The sequence below is a fragment of the Lynx rufus genome, unplaced genomic scaffold (assembly GCF_022079265.1).
Source record: "Lynx rufus isolate CCGP_SWC_20201006 ecotype Redwood Valley unplaced genomic scaffold, mLynRuf1.p SCAF_7, whole genome shotgun sequence".
NCBI classification, from domain to species: Eukaryota; Metazoa; Chordata; class Mammalia; order Carnivora; family Felidae; genus Lynx; species Lynx rufus.
Window position 1 is genome coordinate 24,470,515 of NW_025814889.1, and position 19,174 is coordinate 24,489,688.

Below are 19,174 nucleotides of genomic sequence, written 5' to 3' on the forward strand. Positions count from 1 at the left end.
ATTCAATATTTTTCTGCTAAAATGTAATCCTTAGTTGTGCCATCAAGGACGACCTTGAAAAATTATTAGCTGTCAACTCAGTTAAAGTGATTTTTTTTCTCTTCTCTTTCAGACATCTCGAGATCTGGCATGCTTTATACAGTTTGAAAATGTCAACATTTACTATGGGATTCAGTGTAAAATGAAATATAAAGCCCCGACTGACCACTGCTTTGTTTTAAAGGTGTGTTGTACGAAGTCCTTGATTTAGATTTGTGAACAAGTTGAGTTAATATTTCCTTTTAAGGAAAAAAACGTTAAGTGTCCCATAATTAGCCACAAGTGTATCATAATATTTTTTTTGAAATAGGAAAAGTGGAAGCATTTCTACCCTGAATTCCTGTTTCTGATTCTAAAACTTTAAAATGAATCTGTCCAGGTTTCTTCGTCACTTCTTTTTTAAAAAAAAATTTTTTTCGGGGCGCCTGGGTGGCGCAGTCGGTTAAGCGTCCGACTTCAGCCAGGTCACGATCTCGCGGTCCGTGAGTTCGAGCCCCGCGTCGGGCTCTGGACTGATAGCTCAGAGCCTGGAGCCTGCTTCCGATTCTGTGTCTCCCTCTCTCTCTGCGCCTCCCCCGTTCATGCTCTGTCTCTCTCTGTCCCAAAAATAAATAAACGTTGAAAAAAAAATTAAAAAAAAAAAAAATTTTTTTTCAACGTTTATTTATTTTTGGGACAGAGAGAGACAGAGCATGAACGGGGGAGGAGCAGAAAGAGAGGGAGACACAGAATCGGAAACAGGCTCCAGGCTCTGAGCCATCAGCCCAGAGCCCGACGCGGGGCTCGAACTCCCGGACTGCAAGATCGTGACCTGGCTGAAGTCGGACGCTTAACCGACTGCACCACCCAGGTGCCCCTTCTTTGTCACTTCTTAGAGCTAGGATTTAGGGTCAACATTCTTTTAGTTCTGCACCTTCCTTTCCTTAGTCTACTCAAGAGCCATGTCACATTTGGGGCTCATACAACTGGGCTAAACCACTCACTTCTGGTTCTTGAGTCTGCTTTTTGCTAACTGTGTCAGCTCCTGCAGTCACAGAAGATTTTAGCAGCTTTTCCCTGCTTCCCACTCAACTTCGTCTTCTACCTTGTCCCCAGACATTGTCTACACTCTTCTCAAAGGGTCTCTCATCTACGAACTTCTCAGCATACCTTGCCTTCTACTTGCAGAAGACAGAAAAGAGAAGGATTGAGTTGCCCTGGTTTACTTCATATTTACTTCTGAACTTATCTAATGGAGTAATCATCCTCACAACTCTGCACATCAGAGGAAAAGGCTCCCTCCTCCAAGGCCAGTCCCCCTCCATCATTAGTCCTTCCCTAGGACCGTACCATCAGTGACTCCGTTTTGCTTCAGCATCTTCAACCTCTCTCCAGAGAATTCTTCTCTTGGGCTACAACGCGTTCAAATATTCCTTGGTTTGGGAGGTTCCAAATTACTTCCCTCAGTTTGATCCACCCTATTCCTTTAAGCAACGTCTGCTTCTGTCTTCCCTTTAACTCAGACTTCTTGGGAAACCAATATGTCCTCCATGTCCTCAACTTTCATTCTGTCAGTAAAACTCATTCATTCCAAAATATTTCTCTCCAGCCAACTGCTTTCTGGGAGGTTGGGATATAGTGAACAAAACAAAGAACTTCTCTGTGGAGCTTGCACTCTGCAGGCTTCTCCTCCCTCCTGTGCTGTAACTGTTACTAAAGTGTCCAGTGAGGTGTGCATCAGTTAAGTCTGCACTCTTGATTTCATCTCAGGTCATGATCTCAAGGTTATGAGATCAAGCCCCAAATTGGGCTCAGCACTGACATCTTGGGATTCTCTCTCTCCCCCTCTCTCCCTGCCCCTCCTCCCCTCAAAATAAATAAAAACTTTTTAAAAAGTTTCCAATGAACAGTCAGCAGTTTCAGTCCTCAGGCTTCTGGTCCTCCTGGCATCTTTTGCATTGGTGATAACTGCCTCATTTTCTAGCCCTCTGCCTAGCCCCCTCTGTTCATCTGCTCCTCCATTTCTGTGGGTTCCTCCTCTTTCCACACATTCTGGGATGTTCTCCTGGGTTCTGTATTCTGTTCTCACCAGACTCGTGCTCTCTCTGAGAAGTCATAGTCACAGCCATCTGTATGCTAATAATTCCCAGTCTATAGCTGACAGTCTCACCTTCTCTCCCAGCCCCACCCTTCAGGTAACTGCACTGAGGGCACTTCAACCATAACCTGTCAGATGGTGATTCAACCCTCCCTCCACCCTTATAAACTCCTTCCTGCAGTCCCTATCAAGATGAATGATACCATCACCTGCTGCATTAGTTTTGGGGCGGGGGCGGGGGGGGGGGGAGGATGGGCTGCCATGACAAAGTGCCACAAACTGGTTGACTTAAAATAATGGAAACTTAAGCTCTCACGGTTCAGGAATCCAGAAGTTTAAAATCAAGCTGTCAGGAGGGTTGGTTCCTTTTGGAGGGCTCTGAGGGGAAATGTGTTCCATGGCTCTCTCCTAGCTTCTGACAATTTCCAGCAGTCTTTGGCACTCCTTCCTGGGCTTGTAGCTGCATAATGCCAATCTCTGCCTCTATATCACATGGCCCTCCTCTCTGTATGTGTTTGTGTTTCTTCTCTTCCTACAGGGACACCAGTCATATTGAATTAGGGCCCACCCTAACCAAGCATGACCCCATCCTAACTTGATTACATCTACAAAGAACCTATTTACAAATAAGGTCATAATCACAGGTATCAGCAGTTAGGACTGCAGCGTATCTTTGCAGGGGACACAATTAAACCCATAATACCCATCTGCTTTTCCAAGCTAGAAATAGAGAAATCTTCCTAAAAGTCCCTCCTGTTCCCTTTCTTGTCCAGTCCATCATCACACTCTGATTTTCCATCTGAGACATCTCTCATCTAGCCCTCTCTGTCTGTCCTTCCTTGTCACTCCAGGCCCGTCTTCCACACGGCTGCCAGTTGCTGCCTGTATCACTCTGCTCTTTTAAAATGTCTGATACCTAGAGGACAACGTCCAGATCCAAGTTTGACACGAGCCCTTGACTCTGGCTCTCTCGAGCTGATTTTCTGCCTCTTCTTTCCATGGGTCCCAGACGTTAGCCACACAGAATTTCTAGGTGTTCCTCAGATGTGTTACAGTACGCTATAGCTTCTTCCAATGAGCCTTTCTCATTTTCTGTTTTCAAACTTTTACTATGAAACTCACCATGTCATAGGGTAATCATATATTTCTTTACATATGTCTCCCCCACAACACCCCCAGCCACCACTTCCTAATTATGGTGTGAGCCCCTTATCTGTATTAATGAGGGACATATTCCTTAGCACCCAGAGGTATTTGGTGAATGTGTAGGTGCTTTGCTCTTAGTTCACCCACTCCCTTTGGTCTTGGACAAATGACTTACCCTCTCTGGCATAGTTTTCTTGTTTATAACACATAGTTACCTCACTTTAGAGGATCTGTAAGATCCCTCTTAACAGTAATGTTCTGCAGTTGCCCTGACCTTTGTGTGCCTTTCAGCATGTCCTACAAGAGCTTCTCTCTGTTTATGATCAGGAATAATCAAAGCAGTTGCACAAGAGTCTGGCCAGGGGTACTGAACCAGCATTTTTTCCTTAAACCCCTTTATAAATAATTTTTCAGCAAAAGGCTCAGTTAAGGAGTAAACCCTTTGGCAGGGTCCTAAGCCATGACTGGAAAACAAGCACAGTTACTTGCTATAGGACGTCCTGAGAGCCAGAAAGGAGCCTCGTGCCCACTAGATTAGCTCATCTTAGAATCATAAAATTTAAGGGTTTCAAGAGACCTTTGAGGTCATCGGATGCTGTCTCCTGTATACATTTGTAGTATGTGTAGTGTAAGGAGGTCAGTGAGAATGTTGGAGAGAATGAACCAAGTTCTGTACACCTGTCTCATCACCATAGGAGGAGCCATTGTTAGAACTCAAGTTCAAGAGTTCTTGCCTCTTTCTTATGCTCAAAAGCCGTTATGTTTAATGGCTTTTACTCTATTTGGATTTTACTCTATTTGGATAAATAACATACTTAAGAATTATTTATTGTGCTGTTTAAGTGGATACCTCTACCCAGACAGCTGATTTGTGCATTTGACTGCAAGCATACATGATTGCTCTTGGGAACCTGGCTCTCACGTGCCATGAACCAAAAAATAAATGAAAAATATTTTAATACACCAAAATCCAAGGTAACATTGTCAACTTTTTAAATGTGTCAGAAATAAAATAACAGTTGCTTTCTAAGAAAAATTATAAACAGCCAACTGCCAAAGAGACCCATGTTTGCCCCTCTTAAATGACCGTCAATAAGAATACTGTTATGGGGTGCCTGGGTGGCTCAGTCAGTTAAGCGTCCGACTTTGGCTCAGGTCATGATCTTGAGTTCGTGAGTTCAAGCCCCATGTTGGACTCTGTGCTGACAGCTCAGAGCCTGGAGCCTGCTTCACATTCTGTGTCTCCCTCTCTCTGCCCTTCCCCCGCTCACACTTTGTCTCTCTCTCAAAAATAAACATTTAAAAACAATTTTTTTAAAAAGAACACTGTTATAAGTTAAGGGGCTTTGTTTCTGGTGCTGGAAGACAAGGACTGTGGTTTGGTTTTGTGAATTTTATGGCTGGAGAGAGTGCTGCAGGCATTTGTGGAATGTCACATTCCATATAGGGACTAAGTCCTCAGCTTAGTGTACTTATCATCAATGTGACCTTCCAGTTAATTAATGTAACAAATCCGGTTTTGCTGTTGGGCCACATTATCCGCGTTGATAGTTTCAATTTTAAGGGCCTCCAACGGGAACGATCATTGGGGTAACATTTGTAAAGCTAAAATCTAACAGTTCTATTAATGAGGAAGCACTGAACCCCAATAACGAAGAAATGCGCAGCAGCCATACAAAGTGCATGCTGCCATCTGCTGCCAGAATGGAGAACTACAGGCATCGTTGGGCAGCCTGGTGTCTGTCACCCCCGGAAAACCTAAGATGATTTTTCGTGATACAGATGCAAATTCTGAGGGCTGAAAGACCTAAACCAAGGGAATGGTCCATGTAAAGACAAAAGTATAAAGGTGGACATTCCTCAACTGGGTCAAAGGGCCAAGAGAAGGAATTCTTTACAATTTCTGATTTTTTTTTTTTGTGGTATCTTTAAAGTTTGAAATTTTGACCTAATAGCTTAATATAAATACAGAAATTCTAGGCAGTAGGACAAAAGACCCCCAAGGTTCTAGTGTACCATGGGGTAAAATATATAGTAACTTATCTGGGCCTCAGTTTTCCCATTTGTAAAACCAAAACTTACTAAGCTCTCATCAAGCTCGTAAGAGTCTGTATGGGTCTTGTTATCCCTTCTGGGCAATAACAGCAATGAGTTGTTAGATCAGCAGGGTGACTGGTCCAGATGTTGCTTCTCAGATTCATACTGAAGTTAAAGGCACAGCGTCACTGGCTTACATCAGCTTTAAAAACAGCCATTTCCTTGAAGGTCAGTGATGAAGCTGGAAGCAAAAGTGAAAGGGAGTAGTGTGTGCAATACCCTTAGAGAGGAACTGGTCAGCTCCACTCCTTTCCCGCACTGAGGATGGCTTCCCACTCTGTCAGCACTCCATTTCATGTGCACCACCACTAATTTATGCCTGTCCTAGCAGGATTAACAAGCTCCTCTGAGAGATGGAGGCAGAAGAGTTGGTCTCACACACACACACACACACACATGCTCACACACACGCATGCACACATGATGGCTATGTTTGTAATTATTTTTCTCTATAATAAAACTTACTAAAAATGATAAGGGCCCATGAAAATTCACATGGCACAAATCTTAAAATCTAGATTTGGTTGCCTGCCCCTCACCTTGTACCCATGACACTTCTGGCTGAACAGGAAATCTTGCTTTTGTTCATTATTTCCTTCAACAATTATTTCCACCTCTCGACCAGAATACTGACCACATGCCAGGCCATTGCTAAGCACTGGGGGTCTTCAGCAGTGAACGGCAGACATGGTCCCCACCCTCACGGAGCACCCAGTCTATCAGAGACAGACACACACAACAGAAATTACAGAGGCAACAAGGATTAAGGAAGAGGGGCCCAGGTGATCTGGTGACCAGAGACCAGTGTCTCTCTCCCCTCTTCATGCCTGCCAGTGTCACTGCTGTCTCTGACCATGAGCTCCTGGAGGGCTTGGACCCTAGTGCAACACCCCAAGCCATTGCCACTTGAGAATAGATAGAATATTCCTTCCCTGGGACACCCATCCAGAGGCCAAGATGGCCAGTATGAGTAGGAGATGACAGTTAACAAAAGGTGAAACCCTGAATTCCTGATAGGGGAGATATCCCTAAATATCCCTAGGACTGGTTGGGAGTCACAAAGCATTAATTCTGGGACTTAAGAATTGCATCAGGGAAGTTCCTCTATCTGATAAATGGAGAAACGATTCGGATTTCTTGTGGGAAAGGAGACGTGGTATATGCAAAGGCTTTTAAAAGCTAAAAAAAAAAAAAAAGGAGAAATTAAAATTACTATGGATAATACAGTAAGAAGTGCTTATGATAAATCATGTCACAAATTTCTTAAATCCTTTCAAAATTTAGCCCATTCTAAAAATACCCCTATTTCTAATCCTGAAATTGCTGCCAGTAGCAATTTGTCACCACATCAGGAAATTAACATTGTTACAGTCTTAAATTTTTTTTTGAAAAGTGCTAATAGTTTATAAATGGTCTTTGAAATTACTTTTTTCTAGCATCCCCAAATTCAGAAGGAGTCCCAGTATATCAAATATCTCTGCTGTGATGATGCAAGAACCCTAAACCAGTGGGTCATGGGAATAAGGATTGCCAAGGTGAGAGAGCATTTGGGCTCACCCTATCTTGAATTGCATACCAGCATCCTGACCTGGGTGGGTCCAGTCTCCGTGCTGCTGAGAAACAGCTGACCCATTTTCCGTGAATCAGAGCTGAAGATACTATCTCATTTATTTGCCCATTGGGGGTTTTTTTAATAGTGGGGAGTGATAGAAACACGGACCTCTCCAATGACCTGAGAATCAGGGTTTACTCTCCCATGAGACTTCTCAGACCTTCATGTACTCTTGGAGAGCTTTGCATGTGTCGTGTGTAATTAAGAAACACGATGTGGAAACTGGTAGATTTATATGAAGACTTATGTACTCAAAATCACGTTGCGAAAGCTCTCCTCTAATGTCTGGGTATGAAAGTATTAACTGACTCTGCCAATCTGGAAAATTACTTAACATGTGAAAAAAAATGATTTGTGGATGTTTTGTTGAAATCCTTACACTAAAAAAACTCCAGAAAAGAGTGAAAAGAGTAGCTACAAAGTACTTTTTTTTCTCTCAGTACGTATATTGCAATCAAGTGCAGAATCTGGGATAAATGGATTCCTCTCTTGCTTCTTTTGTGTTCTCTCCCCAGTACGGGAAGACTCTCTATGATAACTATCAGCGGGCTCTGGAGAGGGCTGGGCTCGCCTCTCGGACGAACCTGAGTACTGTCGGTGCAGTTCCACCAGCCCCACCTGCCACAGGTACCGTGCAGAGAAGAAATTCTCACACCTGTTCAGAGCTCAGAGCTCATGTTCAAACTTACACAATACATTTTGTAAAAACAGAACTTTGTTGGCACTGTGTACGTTTCCCTTCTGATGGTCAGGCTCAAGATCTCCACACACCTGGATCTATTTCTTCAGAAGTGATTCTTAAGCAAAGCTTCGACCACTTTTCTCGTGATATGCTCATGGATAGGATGGCGATCTCCAGTGTAGGGTGAGCTGGTCGAGTACTGTGTCTCATCAGAGTATAAAGGTTATATTTGTCCAAAGCTCCACTAGCACCCGGCAGACAGCCCACCCAAAGGACGAGATCAGTGATATCATGGCCAGAGCCTTGTACCCAATCCTGGATATCACATTCTATAATAACGTAACAGCTTCTTGCGTATATTTTTAAGGAGGACAGAACACTGAGAGATGAAGAGGGTACAATGCATTGCTTTACATATACTCGCTCTGATTCTTCCAACAGCCCTGCAAAGTATAGATTATCATCTGCGCTCCTCAGCTGAGGAAACTGAAGCTGGGAGAAGCATGTACCCAGCATCTTGTCAGCGGCTGAGCTACAATTTACACACATTGTCTTTATGATAACTAATGGTTGAAAGAACTGGCACCATTTACAGCAGAAAAGTTCTGGTCATTGTTTTTCAGTGTTAAAGAACGGTCCTAACATAAGGTTAGTATGTGTATTCTTTGCTGCTCAAAGGGTAAAAGCAGCTTAAAAGTGTGGAAGGTGCAATAAGGTAGATTTAACCCAACATTTAAAAATATTTCCATTAGATGTGTCCAGCCTGGCTGCTCTGTGAACAATGAGTTTCCGGAAGTGTCTATGCTGAATAAAACTGTTTTCTGCAGAGCACTTACCACAATGTGTAATCATTTTGTATATCCATTAACTCATTTGGTGCCTGTTTTCTCTACCAGACTCTTAAGTCTTGAAAGGACAAAGGACCATTTCACCATGTTCCACACATTGTGTTCCCAGAGCTTAAAAGCCTGGCACATAGTAAATGTTTATTGAGTTACTAAACAAAGGGTTGCCGAGGTTGGTTGAGAGTTGGGTTTCCTAATTCTGTGAGTCTTCAGCTTGGGAGTGAAACACCACTTAAAAGTTCTTGGCTGTCAAGCTTCCCCTTTCACTCTTTGGGGTGAGGCATCCTGAAACCATCTAGGGCATCTCTCCCAGGGTCATTGGTTTCCTTTCCAGTAAAGACTCCTGGGCTCTGTGGGAGGCATATCTGGCTCACTCCCCTGGGTGGAGGCCCATAGGTACCTTTAGGATGGGGGCTGGTCACCAAAAAGAAAGAGGAAGCAAGTGATTCCACCACAGAACTTTGGACATCACCCACAACTGGACACTTAATACTGCCTATTGATCTCACTGTGTTTCTGTAGACTGGCAGTCTTCAGCCAGGGATGACTTTGACCTCTGGGGAACATTTGGCAATGTCTAGAAACATTTTTGGTTGTCACACCTTGGGGGAAATGCCAGTGACATCTAATGGGTAGAGGCTAAGAATGCTGCCTCCTACAATGCATAGGATAGGCCCCACACAACAAAAAATTTTCCAGTCCCAAATGTCAATAGCAAACCTGTTCCAGTCAACGTAATCTCCTAGTTTCTCATTGTTTTGGATGTTCTTCACTCTCCTCAGATTTCCAACCCCCAAATCTTTCACTCTCAGCAAAGGAACCATCAAATGGGAACTCCTTTGACTCCCCACCACTAAAACCAACAACTTACCTGCGTCTGCACCCATCCTAGTCGCATCCATTCTGTTACATCCTAACAAGGGCCATTCCTTCCATGCATGCCCTGGTCCCTATTCCAACACCAGCTGATGTTTTGCAGTACTCTGACACCCACCAATGGAGTTAGCTCAGACCAAGGGCACTGTCCCCAACAAAGCTGCCTTTCTTCCTATGTCATCCACACATCTGACCTCCTGGCTACAATTTCAGGGGTTCCCACTAGTTCTGGTTGATTAGAATGACTCACAGAACTCAGAAAAGTGCTATCCTTATTATTACAATTTTATCATAAGGGATACATATCAGGACCAGCCAAATGAAGAGACACATGCATAGCACAAGGTCTAGGAGGGTACTGGCTGCAGAACTTCTTTGTCCTCTTATTGACCACATGATTGATTTCAGTCCCCTCCCCAGAGGTTCAATTAGCCCAAAGCCCCAACCCTCTAATCACTTGGTTCATCTTTCTGATAACCAGCCCACATCCCAACCCATCTTGTTAGCATAAACTCAGATGTGATCCTAGGGGTTCACTGAATAGCAAAGATATCCCAGTCACTTTGGAAATACCAAAAGTTTTAGAAGTTCTGTGCCGGGAATTCAGGACAAAGACTCAACAGATACTTTATTATACCATCCTCTTCTGCATTCTCTTCTGCTCTACTGAGTCCTTATCATTGTTCCCTTCTCCAAACAAATAAGTTTTAAAACCCTCCTATGACTCCACACCTCCCTCCAGCTATTGCCCCACCTGACAACCAAACTGTTTTAAAGGGTAGACTACATTTGCTGCCTCCACTTCTCTACCCTCACTGACTCTGCCACCAATTTCAGTCAAGCTTCTGCCTCTAATGCCTTATGGAGAATGCTCTTGCTAATCCCACCAGTGGCCTCTAGGCTGCTAAATGCAACTATTATAAACCCCTGTTCTTCTCTGACCTTTCAGCAGCATCAACACATTCCTCCTTGAAACAGTCTCCTCTATTGGCTTTCAGGATAGTACACATTTGGGGCACCTGGGTGGCTCAGTCGGTTATTGTCCGACTTCAGCTCAGGTCATGATCTCAGAGTTGGTGAGTTCAAGCCCCACATCAGGCTCTCTGCTGTCAGCTCAGAACCCACTTCGGATCCTCTGTCTTCCTCTCTCTCTCTCTGCCCCTCCCCAATTCATGCACACGTGCATTCTCTCTCAAAATAAATAAACTTAAAAAAAAAAAGATAGCACATGCTCCAGACCTCTCATCGTACCCCCAACTGCTATTGTCACTCTTTTCTAACCTCCTCTACTAACTCTTCTACCCCACCTTAAATTGCCCACAGCCTCGTCAATCAATCCTAACTCTTTTCTCATTGACAGTCCCTCTAAGTGGTCTAAATCCACTCCTGGCACCATCTATGTGCTGACCACCCACAAATATATAAATCGAACCCAGACTTCTCTGCTGACCTGCAAAACCATGTATCCAGCTGTCTGCTCAGTGGCTTCACTTGGATACATCAGACTCGATGTCTGTAAAACTGACTCCTCATCTTACCCTCCAGACTTGCTCCCCCACTGTTGTTCTCAGTTTTTGTAAATAATACCATCGTCTGCCCAATTGCTCATGCAGGACACATGGAAGAAAAGCTCACTCATGCCCAAATCCAATCACCTCCAATTCCTATTGATTCTACCCTCTAAATATTGGTCAAATCTGTCCAGATCTGTTCATCTCCATTGTCATCAAATCCCAACTTCCATGATCTTTCACTTGGCCTCCTCTGGCGGTGCTCCAACTCAACTCCCTGCATTTGCAGGCTTTTCTCTCTCCTTGACTCACCTTTTTAAATGTAAATATGATTTCTCCCCTGTGGGTAGCCCTTCAGAAGCTTCCCACTGCTCTTAGATAAAGTCCCAAATCCTTAGCAAGGCCAACTAAGCCTGTATAATATGAGCCTTGCCCAGCTCTCCTGCCTCTTTCTCCACCCGTGTCTTCCTGTTCCTGTCACGTGGGCCAGTTGTTCTTCCTAGTTCTTCAAAGGCTCAAGCACCATCTTAGGGAATTCACAGATGTTATTACCTCTGTTTGTGATGGTTTTTTCTTTCATGTAGCTAATTCCTTCCTATCCTTGGGTCTACAATGAATTGTCCTTTATAAGCCAGTCATAATAATCTTTGTGATTATTTAGTATCTGTTCTCCTAGATACTGAAAGAAACCATGAAGTGTTTCTGCTATGATTTCCCAACTGAAAAACATGGAGACGTTCTGTATCCAAAGTGCTTAACAAGTAATTCGTTCTTGATGAATGTCAGCTTTTATTTTCCTATTAGAGAAGAGCCATAGAGGGTTTTTTTTAGTACTTATTAAATCACTTTATGACTTTACAACTATTTTTAGTCCAGACCCTTCACATGGCAATTGACACATGGCAGTCTAACTCTGTCTGGTTTAAGCAACAAAGAGTGATGGGGAGAGATTTATTAATGCACAAAACTAGGAGGTCTGTGGGTAGGCTGCTTTCAGGTATAGAAGGACCCAGGGATGTAAGTGATGTCGTCAAGATACTGTTTCTTTAGGCACTGTCCCCCTGAGATGTCAAGGACTGTCACTGACTCTCCAGGCTTACATTTCTCACACAGCCAGAAATCGTAGTACAAAGAGGATGCCCCCATCTCTGAAAAAATTCTGGGAGGGCTCTGTTTCATGCCTGTCCCTAACAGTCTCACTGTACCCAGGAGCATGCTGTCTTCTGATTTGCCAGATCAAGTGGTAGGGTCAGCCTTTCACAAACCACATGGGTTAAGAACGAGGGAGGTGGGGGGCGCCTGGATGGCTGAGTCAGTTGGGTGTCTGACTTCGGCTCAGGTCATGATCTCATGGTTCATGGGCTCATATTTGTTTAATAAACTTCCCACCTATAATTCCTCCAGGGACTCCTAGAGAGACAGTGGGAGAGGCTTGACAGCTGGGACTGTTAACACAGTGACAGAACAACCTGGATCCCAGTCAGTGGCACCTGCAGAATATATGGGGTATGTGGGCACACATCAGTTGTCCCAGGATGGGGCAGAGAGCCCATGGGAAAGACTGGATTTCCTGGTAAATAGGAAGACAGCAGCTTGGAACATTTAGGATTATTATTATTATCTGTTTGTTCTCACCGACAAAGACCAGGTCATCCTACTTACATAAAAATACACACTATGTTGCTGGGAAATCAGCCTGTGTATGTGTTTGGACAAAAGAAGCAAAAAGAAAATATAATTTTTGCCCTTCAAAAGAATTTCCCCCAATGGTCTTCAGTATTCAGATTTAGTCTCTGCTTGCACAAATTTGTGCTTTGCACAAATGCAAAGGTGTTTATAGATAAAGAAAGGATTTGAATATGTATAAGACGAAGGAGAAAGAGAATAAATAGCCCAAAGGAAATGAGAAGATAGAGCACTTTGGAATCTCAGATGTTTAAATCTGCTAGGCACGATGGTACGGTGCACAAAGTCTTACAAAAAATCTTAAATAGAAACATTCTAAAGCTTAAAGATGTTTAGGCCTGTTGCTTCCCGACCTCCAGAACAAAGCTGTGACTAATCAGAGACGTTTAATAAGCCTTAGAGTGAGAGAAATGCACATTTACATGGCACATCATGTACGTTTCAACAGCTCCACTCAGAACAACAAGGTGGCTGTCCTTGCTGAACAAGGGACATGGATTTTATCATTAAAACACTGACAGGAGAGAAAGCAATTCTAGCCTGTTCTAATATTTCAATTGCATAAACGGACACGAATACCTTTTTTCATTCTGAAATCATCTCAAACACAGAAAAGTTGCAAGAATAGTACATAAAGCCTTCATGTACCCTTTACCCAGATCTCCAGTATTGAGTGTTTGCCATATTTGCTTTATCATTTCTCTCTCCCCACTCCCGCTTCTCCCTATGTTATCCAAAGACATTTTTTTTCTTTTTTTTTTTTTTTAAATTTTTTTTTTCAACGTTTATTTATTTTTGGGACAGAGAGAGACAGAGCATGAACGGGTGAGGGGCAGAGAGAGAGGGAGACACAGAATCGGAAACAGGCTCCAGGCTCCGAGCCATCAGCCCAGAGCCTGACGCGGGGCTCGAACTCACGGACCGCGAGATCGTGACCTGGCTGAAGTCGGACGCTTAACCGACTGCGCCACCCAGGCGCCCCAAGACATTTTTTTTTCTGAACCACTTGAGAGTAGATTGAATCTATCATACACCTTTGCCCCTAAGTCTTCCCTTTGTGACTCCTAAAAATCAAGGCTGTTCTCTTACGAACCATAGTACAGTTAGCAAATCCAGGAAATTTAGTATTCAATATTGATAGGATATTTTTATCTAAATCACATCCATATTCCCTCGATTTGGATGTGTCTGATGTTTCCTTATGATTCATTTCAGACAGTGCATTTTTGGTGAGAATACTGCATGAGGGCCGCATGTCCTCAGGTTATCACAATCAGACACATATGACATCTGTTTGCCCCTCGTTGGAAACATTCATTTTGACCACTTGGTTAATGTGTTGTCCAATATCTCTCCTGTGCAGATTTTTCATTTGGTACTTAATAATTTGCAGAGAGATACCTTAGGCCCTGTTGATATCCTCTTCCTCATCAAACATTCCCCTCTTCCCAATGTCATGTCCTTAATAGCCTTCTCTGAGTTGTTATGTAGATGAATGGGTTTCTCAAACTACTGGAAAAATATTTAAAGAAGCAAGCAAACGGCCATCTCATAAATATTTGACAGAATAGCAGGCAATGGGCATAGCTAAAGGAACCTCTGAGTTCACTCAGTGGCAAGACCTCATGTCGTGGGCTGGGTGGCAGTTTGGTCATTGGAGAAATGTCTTTTGTGTGTGGAGGCATGGCCGTCCTCTCCAGGATGTTCTCTAAGGACCCAGAGAGATCCACATACATCCAATGAAATCTATCAGATTCCCTCAAAACTGTAAAACCTCAGTTAAGCCTCACTTTTGTGCCAAAGGGTAAATTAAAAGGGAAGAAAATAAGATAAGTGCTTATCATGACTTGCTGGGAAAAAAAACCTATTCCAGGGTATCTCAGGGGTCTGCACATTTTACTCAATCCCCTGTGTCTTCTATTTTTGTGCCCATCCTACTTTTTTGTTGAGAATAATGTTTAAAAGTTGTTCCTATACACAGCATGGTATGAAACTGGAAACATACGTTTCAAGTGTTTATTATTTTTGAGAGAGAGAGAAAGTGCATGCATAAGGGTGGGGGGGGGGCAGAAAGAGAGGGAGAGAGAGAATCCCAAGCAGAATCCATGCTGGCAGCACAGAGCCTGACGTGGGGCTCAATCCCATGAAACATGAGATCACGACCTGAGCTGAAACCAAGAAGGATGCTTAACTGACTGAGCCACCCAGGCACCCTGAAACATAGGGTTCAGAAAAATCTTCAGCAACTGGAATTTTTAAAAAGTTTTTCAGTTATTCTCCAGTTGTCAAAAGGTTTTTGAAAACAGAACATACCATTCTCTAGGCCCCTAGTTAATCGAGATGTCATAGCCTACATAAAGCATTCACCTTCCTGAACCTTTGCTGAATCTCATGAAGTGTTGCCATAGAACCTCAGACTTTCTGTAAGGCCTGTATACCTAGAATTCCTTGTCTTTTGCTTTGGAAATAGAAACTGTATATTTAGAGGAACTCACAAGAATGCTGAATATGCCTTGCCCACTCTTCTTGTCTTTATTCTCCCCTTCAGGACCTAAAGCAGGCACCACCCAGGCCAATGGGCAGATTCCCCAGGCTGCACATTCTGTAAATGCGGTTCTTGAAGAAGCCCAGAGGCAGGCAGAAACTACTAAGGTAAGACCAGAGAGTGACTGGACGTCATTCTCAGACTGTCTCCAGTAAGCCCGTATTCTAAACCATTAGCAGTGTCCAATAACTGCTCCTCCGAAAAGAGAAAATCTAGTTCCAACTACTAAGAAGTCACTATAATTTCATTTAGGTAATTGTGTGGGTTTTTTAATCTTAAAGTTATGCAGGCTAGAATGGAAAGTTAAAACCAACTGTTACCACATTGCTTCAGAAAAATGTAAGAATTTTTTTTTTTAATGCTAAGGCTTGGTAAATATTTTTAATTTAGCTCCATTGATTTTGACTGAAGGGCTTTTCTTGATTTAGGCAAGTGGTTTTAACATTCTGAAAGTGGCACCTGAGTTTTAAACCCTTGGGAGTTTTTTTTCCTGAATAAATTAGAGCAACCAGTTAGTCAGAAGCCCTATATTAAATGTGAAAATCCCCGAAACCAGATTAGAAGACTACTAAAAGGGTTCTGTTATAAAATGTGCATTTTATATTTTTCTGTTAATGTTCTGCATACATCCTCAGGGTGATGGAGAAGAAAACACATTTTAAAATACTAGCCAAATTGACATAGCATTCTCCATAATTTTTTTTTCAGTAAAGGAGATTAATGAAGATTCATTTAAATTTATCTAAAAATTATAGCTGAAAGCTGTAATCTAGTTACTAGCCTAATTGGTAACATCTCAGCTTACTACTATTCTGTTGAATATTTTCCATATGTGATTCAAAACAACCTTAAATAATTGTGCCTTCTGTAATTTTTCACTTCATTCTCCCCTTTGATTTTGTCCATCAGTCAGTGGTGGGAGCAATTAAATCCTGTATTTATTGAATTTCTTACAATTTTTGAAAACCATTGTAGACCGTTAAAAGTTGTATTACTCTAGTATTATTAGCTTCTCAAGTCTGACATCATACACTGTGCTTGCAGTGATTATTATTTCCATGGCTCCTGTAATGCCTACCAAAGAGAAACACTCTAAAATGCTGAAAGCAACAAAAGGACCCCAAAATAGAAATCACTTCACCTTGTGTGAACATCAGTTCCCAAACTGCCTGTTCAGAAATTTTTTTTAATTACATCACTAGTCAATTAGTTTATCGTGCTAAGCAAATAAACCAAATAAAATAGAAAACTCAATCATAAGGCACTTTGTTAGGAAAAAAAAAAACAACTTCTAAATTTAATCGTCAGTGGTAAGAGGTTGTTAAAGAAAAAAAAAAGAAAGTGAAAGCCTGATAAATTGTAAATTGCAATGATAATTATCACTGACACAGAGGGATTCAGCTAAGCTGCCTGGAATCCCTGGGGAAGTTGCATTATATAAACGTAATTTACTGTCATCGATTTCCACCGTTGGCAGAAGGACTGCGCCTCTGTTAGCCTTTGGCCAAGTTCGGTATTGTGGTTTCTGCCCGGCAGCACGTGCAGTGTAATCTTACTCTGCAGAACCCAGCCACACCTTTAGCTCATATAATATGAACATAACCTTGAGACAGAAATAGTAAAGATTATGATGCTTGATTTATACCTGATCAGCCAGCCAACTTTCACACAGTTCACAAAAGGTAAATCTAAGACTATGGACCAGATGTGTGAATTCTTGGTCCACCCACCACCTCCCTTGAAGCTGTTAGGTCAGAGGGAGTGAAGCATATAATTGGTTTCTCCCTGGTAGCCCACAGTCATGGGCAAAGGTTTCTTTGTTCTCAGCATGCCAGCAATCACTGATGCAAGAAAAGGCAGGCAGTTCTATCATAGGAGAGTCTTCTTTGTGCTCAGATTTGTACAAAGATTACCTGTAGCCTAAAGTACATCATCCTTGTGCTATAAGAGGAGGACATCTCAGCCAGGAGATTTGGGGACAGTTTCGGGAAGCTTCCTAATCAGCTCTCTGCCACTGGAGGTATGGTACAAAAGGAAAATAACTTCACAGACACCTGCTTCTGACAATTGAGCTTCACAACCTGCTCAACTCAGACCAAGAAAAATGGTATGGCTGCATATGTCTAGGACCCTAGTGGCTTGTCTTGGGAACCAGGGCATGAGTGGGAATTCCAGGAGAGCCATTTTGCTTCCATTTTGAGTTTCCTTAGGCTGAGCTTAGGGTAGGTAAAACCTGAAGTAACCACACAAGGAGCTAAACTCCTTATCACTAAAGCTCTTTTAAAGACATGGATTAGTCCCCTATAAGGTGGTTGGTTGGGAGGAGATACATCTCTAATCTAATAAACACCTCATTGGATAGGACTAAGTCTTCGATTTACCAAAGAAGACATGGTAGGCTAGCATTAAATAACGTTATTATTGGTAATAATGTTAGAGGCCATTTGGAGTCATTCTCCTTACTCACAGCAAACATGAGCTAGCTCATGAACAACTTGTAGAATTGGCCTGAGGAGTGGAGGCCCCCCCGCCCCTCGGGAAGCAGACACTGCCCAAATCAGCAAGACCTCACCTTTCAATGGAAATATGCTGTGGTTGCTCTGTTGAAGGACAAGAAGCCAGCTCTTGGTAACCACGACCCAGGAACACCCAGGGCCCATCACCTTCCAAAGTCCAGCCTGCCACCGCCCCCTCCCGTGCGAAGGTCTTCAGACATCTGCGGCAGCCCAGCGACAACCCCCAGGGCCAAGGGCATGAGCAGCGGCTTCCCTGCGCCGCCGCCCGACGACTCTCTGCCACCACCCCCGCCGCCACCGCCCCTGGAGGACGACGAGGAGCTCCCTCCGCCGCCCCCCGATTTTAACGAAGGGCCCCCGGACTTCGTGCCTCCCCCACCGCCGTCGTTTGCAGGGGATGCTGGGTTATCATTACCGCCCCCGCCCCCGCCCCCACCTGCACTCAACTCTCCGAAGCCGCCCCCCGTTGCCAGCAAAAGACCTCCCGCTCCCCCGAAGAGGAAAGAGAATCCAGGACCACCTGGTGGAGTAGGGAGCGGAGAGCAAGATTTCATGTCCGATCTTATGAAAGCTTTGCAAAAGAAAAGAGGCAACATGTCCTAAGGGAAACAGATAAATATGTTTGTGTGATGGGTATAATCATTTCTAACCTCAAGTACATTTTTGCTACTTTATCTTCATGACACCTTACTCATTTTAGATAAAATATTGACGCATTCAGACTAGAAATGGTGTAAAACGTCTCACTGCAGCGCAAATATGTTCATAATCATTAACCTATAACGGAAGCAAGAGTATCTGCCTAAATGTACATACCTTTCCTATGTGTTTCCACCTCCCTGAATTCGTTTTCCCTTACAAATTAACTGGAATGTTTTATGTTTATTTTATTGTGTTCAGAAGCATCAAATTAATAAAATTTAAAAGTCTTCCTTGAGGATGGTATTTCTAGAAATATCAGTGTATAAATCTAGTGTGCTATCAATACCACATTATATATACGTGACCTTTATAGCTTTGAATTCTAACATCTTGTTAATTTTTGGTATGTTTTCCATCTCCACCTCCATGACCTTCAGAATTTTCTGAAAAATCGAATGAGGAAACAAACAGGAGGCAGAATGAATTCGGTTTCTTTGAGATTCATGTCCTGATTGCCGGGAGTCCTGGACATACACTGTTTGGGTTAGGGTTTTCCAATGGTCAAATAACATAGTAATGAAAAAAGTACATATTTAGAGTTTGGAGATTCTCTGTTATTACACTGCTATGAGTATCCTATAGATTAAGATTTAGGGACAGGAAAAGGCAATCATTTATATTCTTTAACCTGGAATGTTTTCTCCCCAGTAAATCTGATGCTCACTTTTTTTTAAGTTTTTTTTAAATGTTTATTTACTTTTGAAAGAAAGACAGAGCATGAGCAGGAGAGGGACAGAGAGAGAGGGAGACAGAATCTGAAGCAGGTTCCAGGCTCTGAGCTGTCAGCACAGAGCCATACACGGGGCTCGAACTCACAAGCTGCGAGATCATGACCTGAGT

General features: G+C 42.9%; 1 protein-coding gene across 1 annotated transcript in view; it reads left to right on the forward strand.

The window, feature by feature from the left end:
* The window catches only part of APBB1IP (amyloid beta precursor protein binding family B member 1 interacting protein), a 96,595-nt gene extending 78,026 nt beyond the window's left edge, over positions 1-18,569 (forward strand). Inside the window, exons 10-14 of the mRNA XM_047066252.1 lie at positions 113-223; positions 6,796-6,894; positions 7,487-7,598; positions 15,120-15,223; positions 17,726-18,569. Of these exons, the coding sequence (XP_046922208.1) occupies positions 113-223; positions 6,796-6,894; positions 7,487-7,598; positions 15,120-15,223; positions 17,726-18,235 (936 nt within the window). The 3' untranslated portion in view covers positions 18,236-18,569. The remainder of the gene's footprint in view (positions 1-112; positions 224-6,795; positions 6,895-7,486; positions 7,599-15,119; positions 15,224-17,725) is intronic.
* Positions 18,570-19,174: the final 605 nt, after the last annotated feature.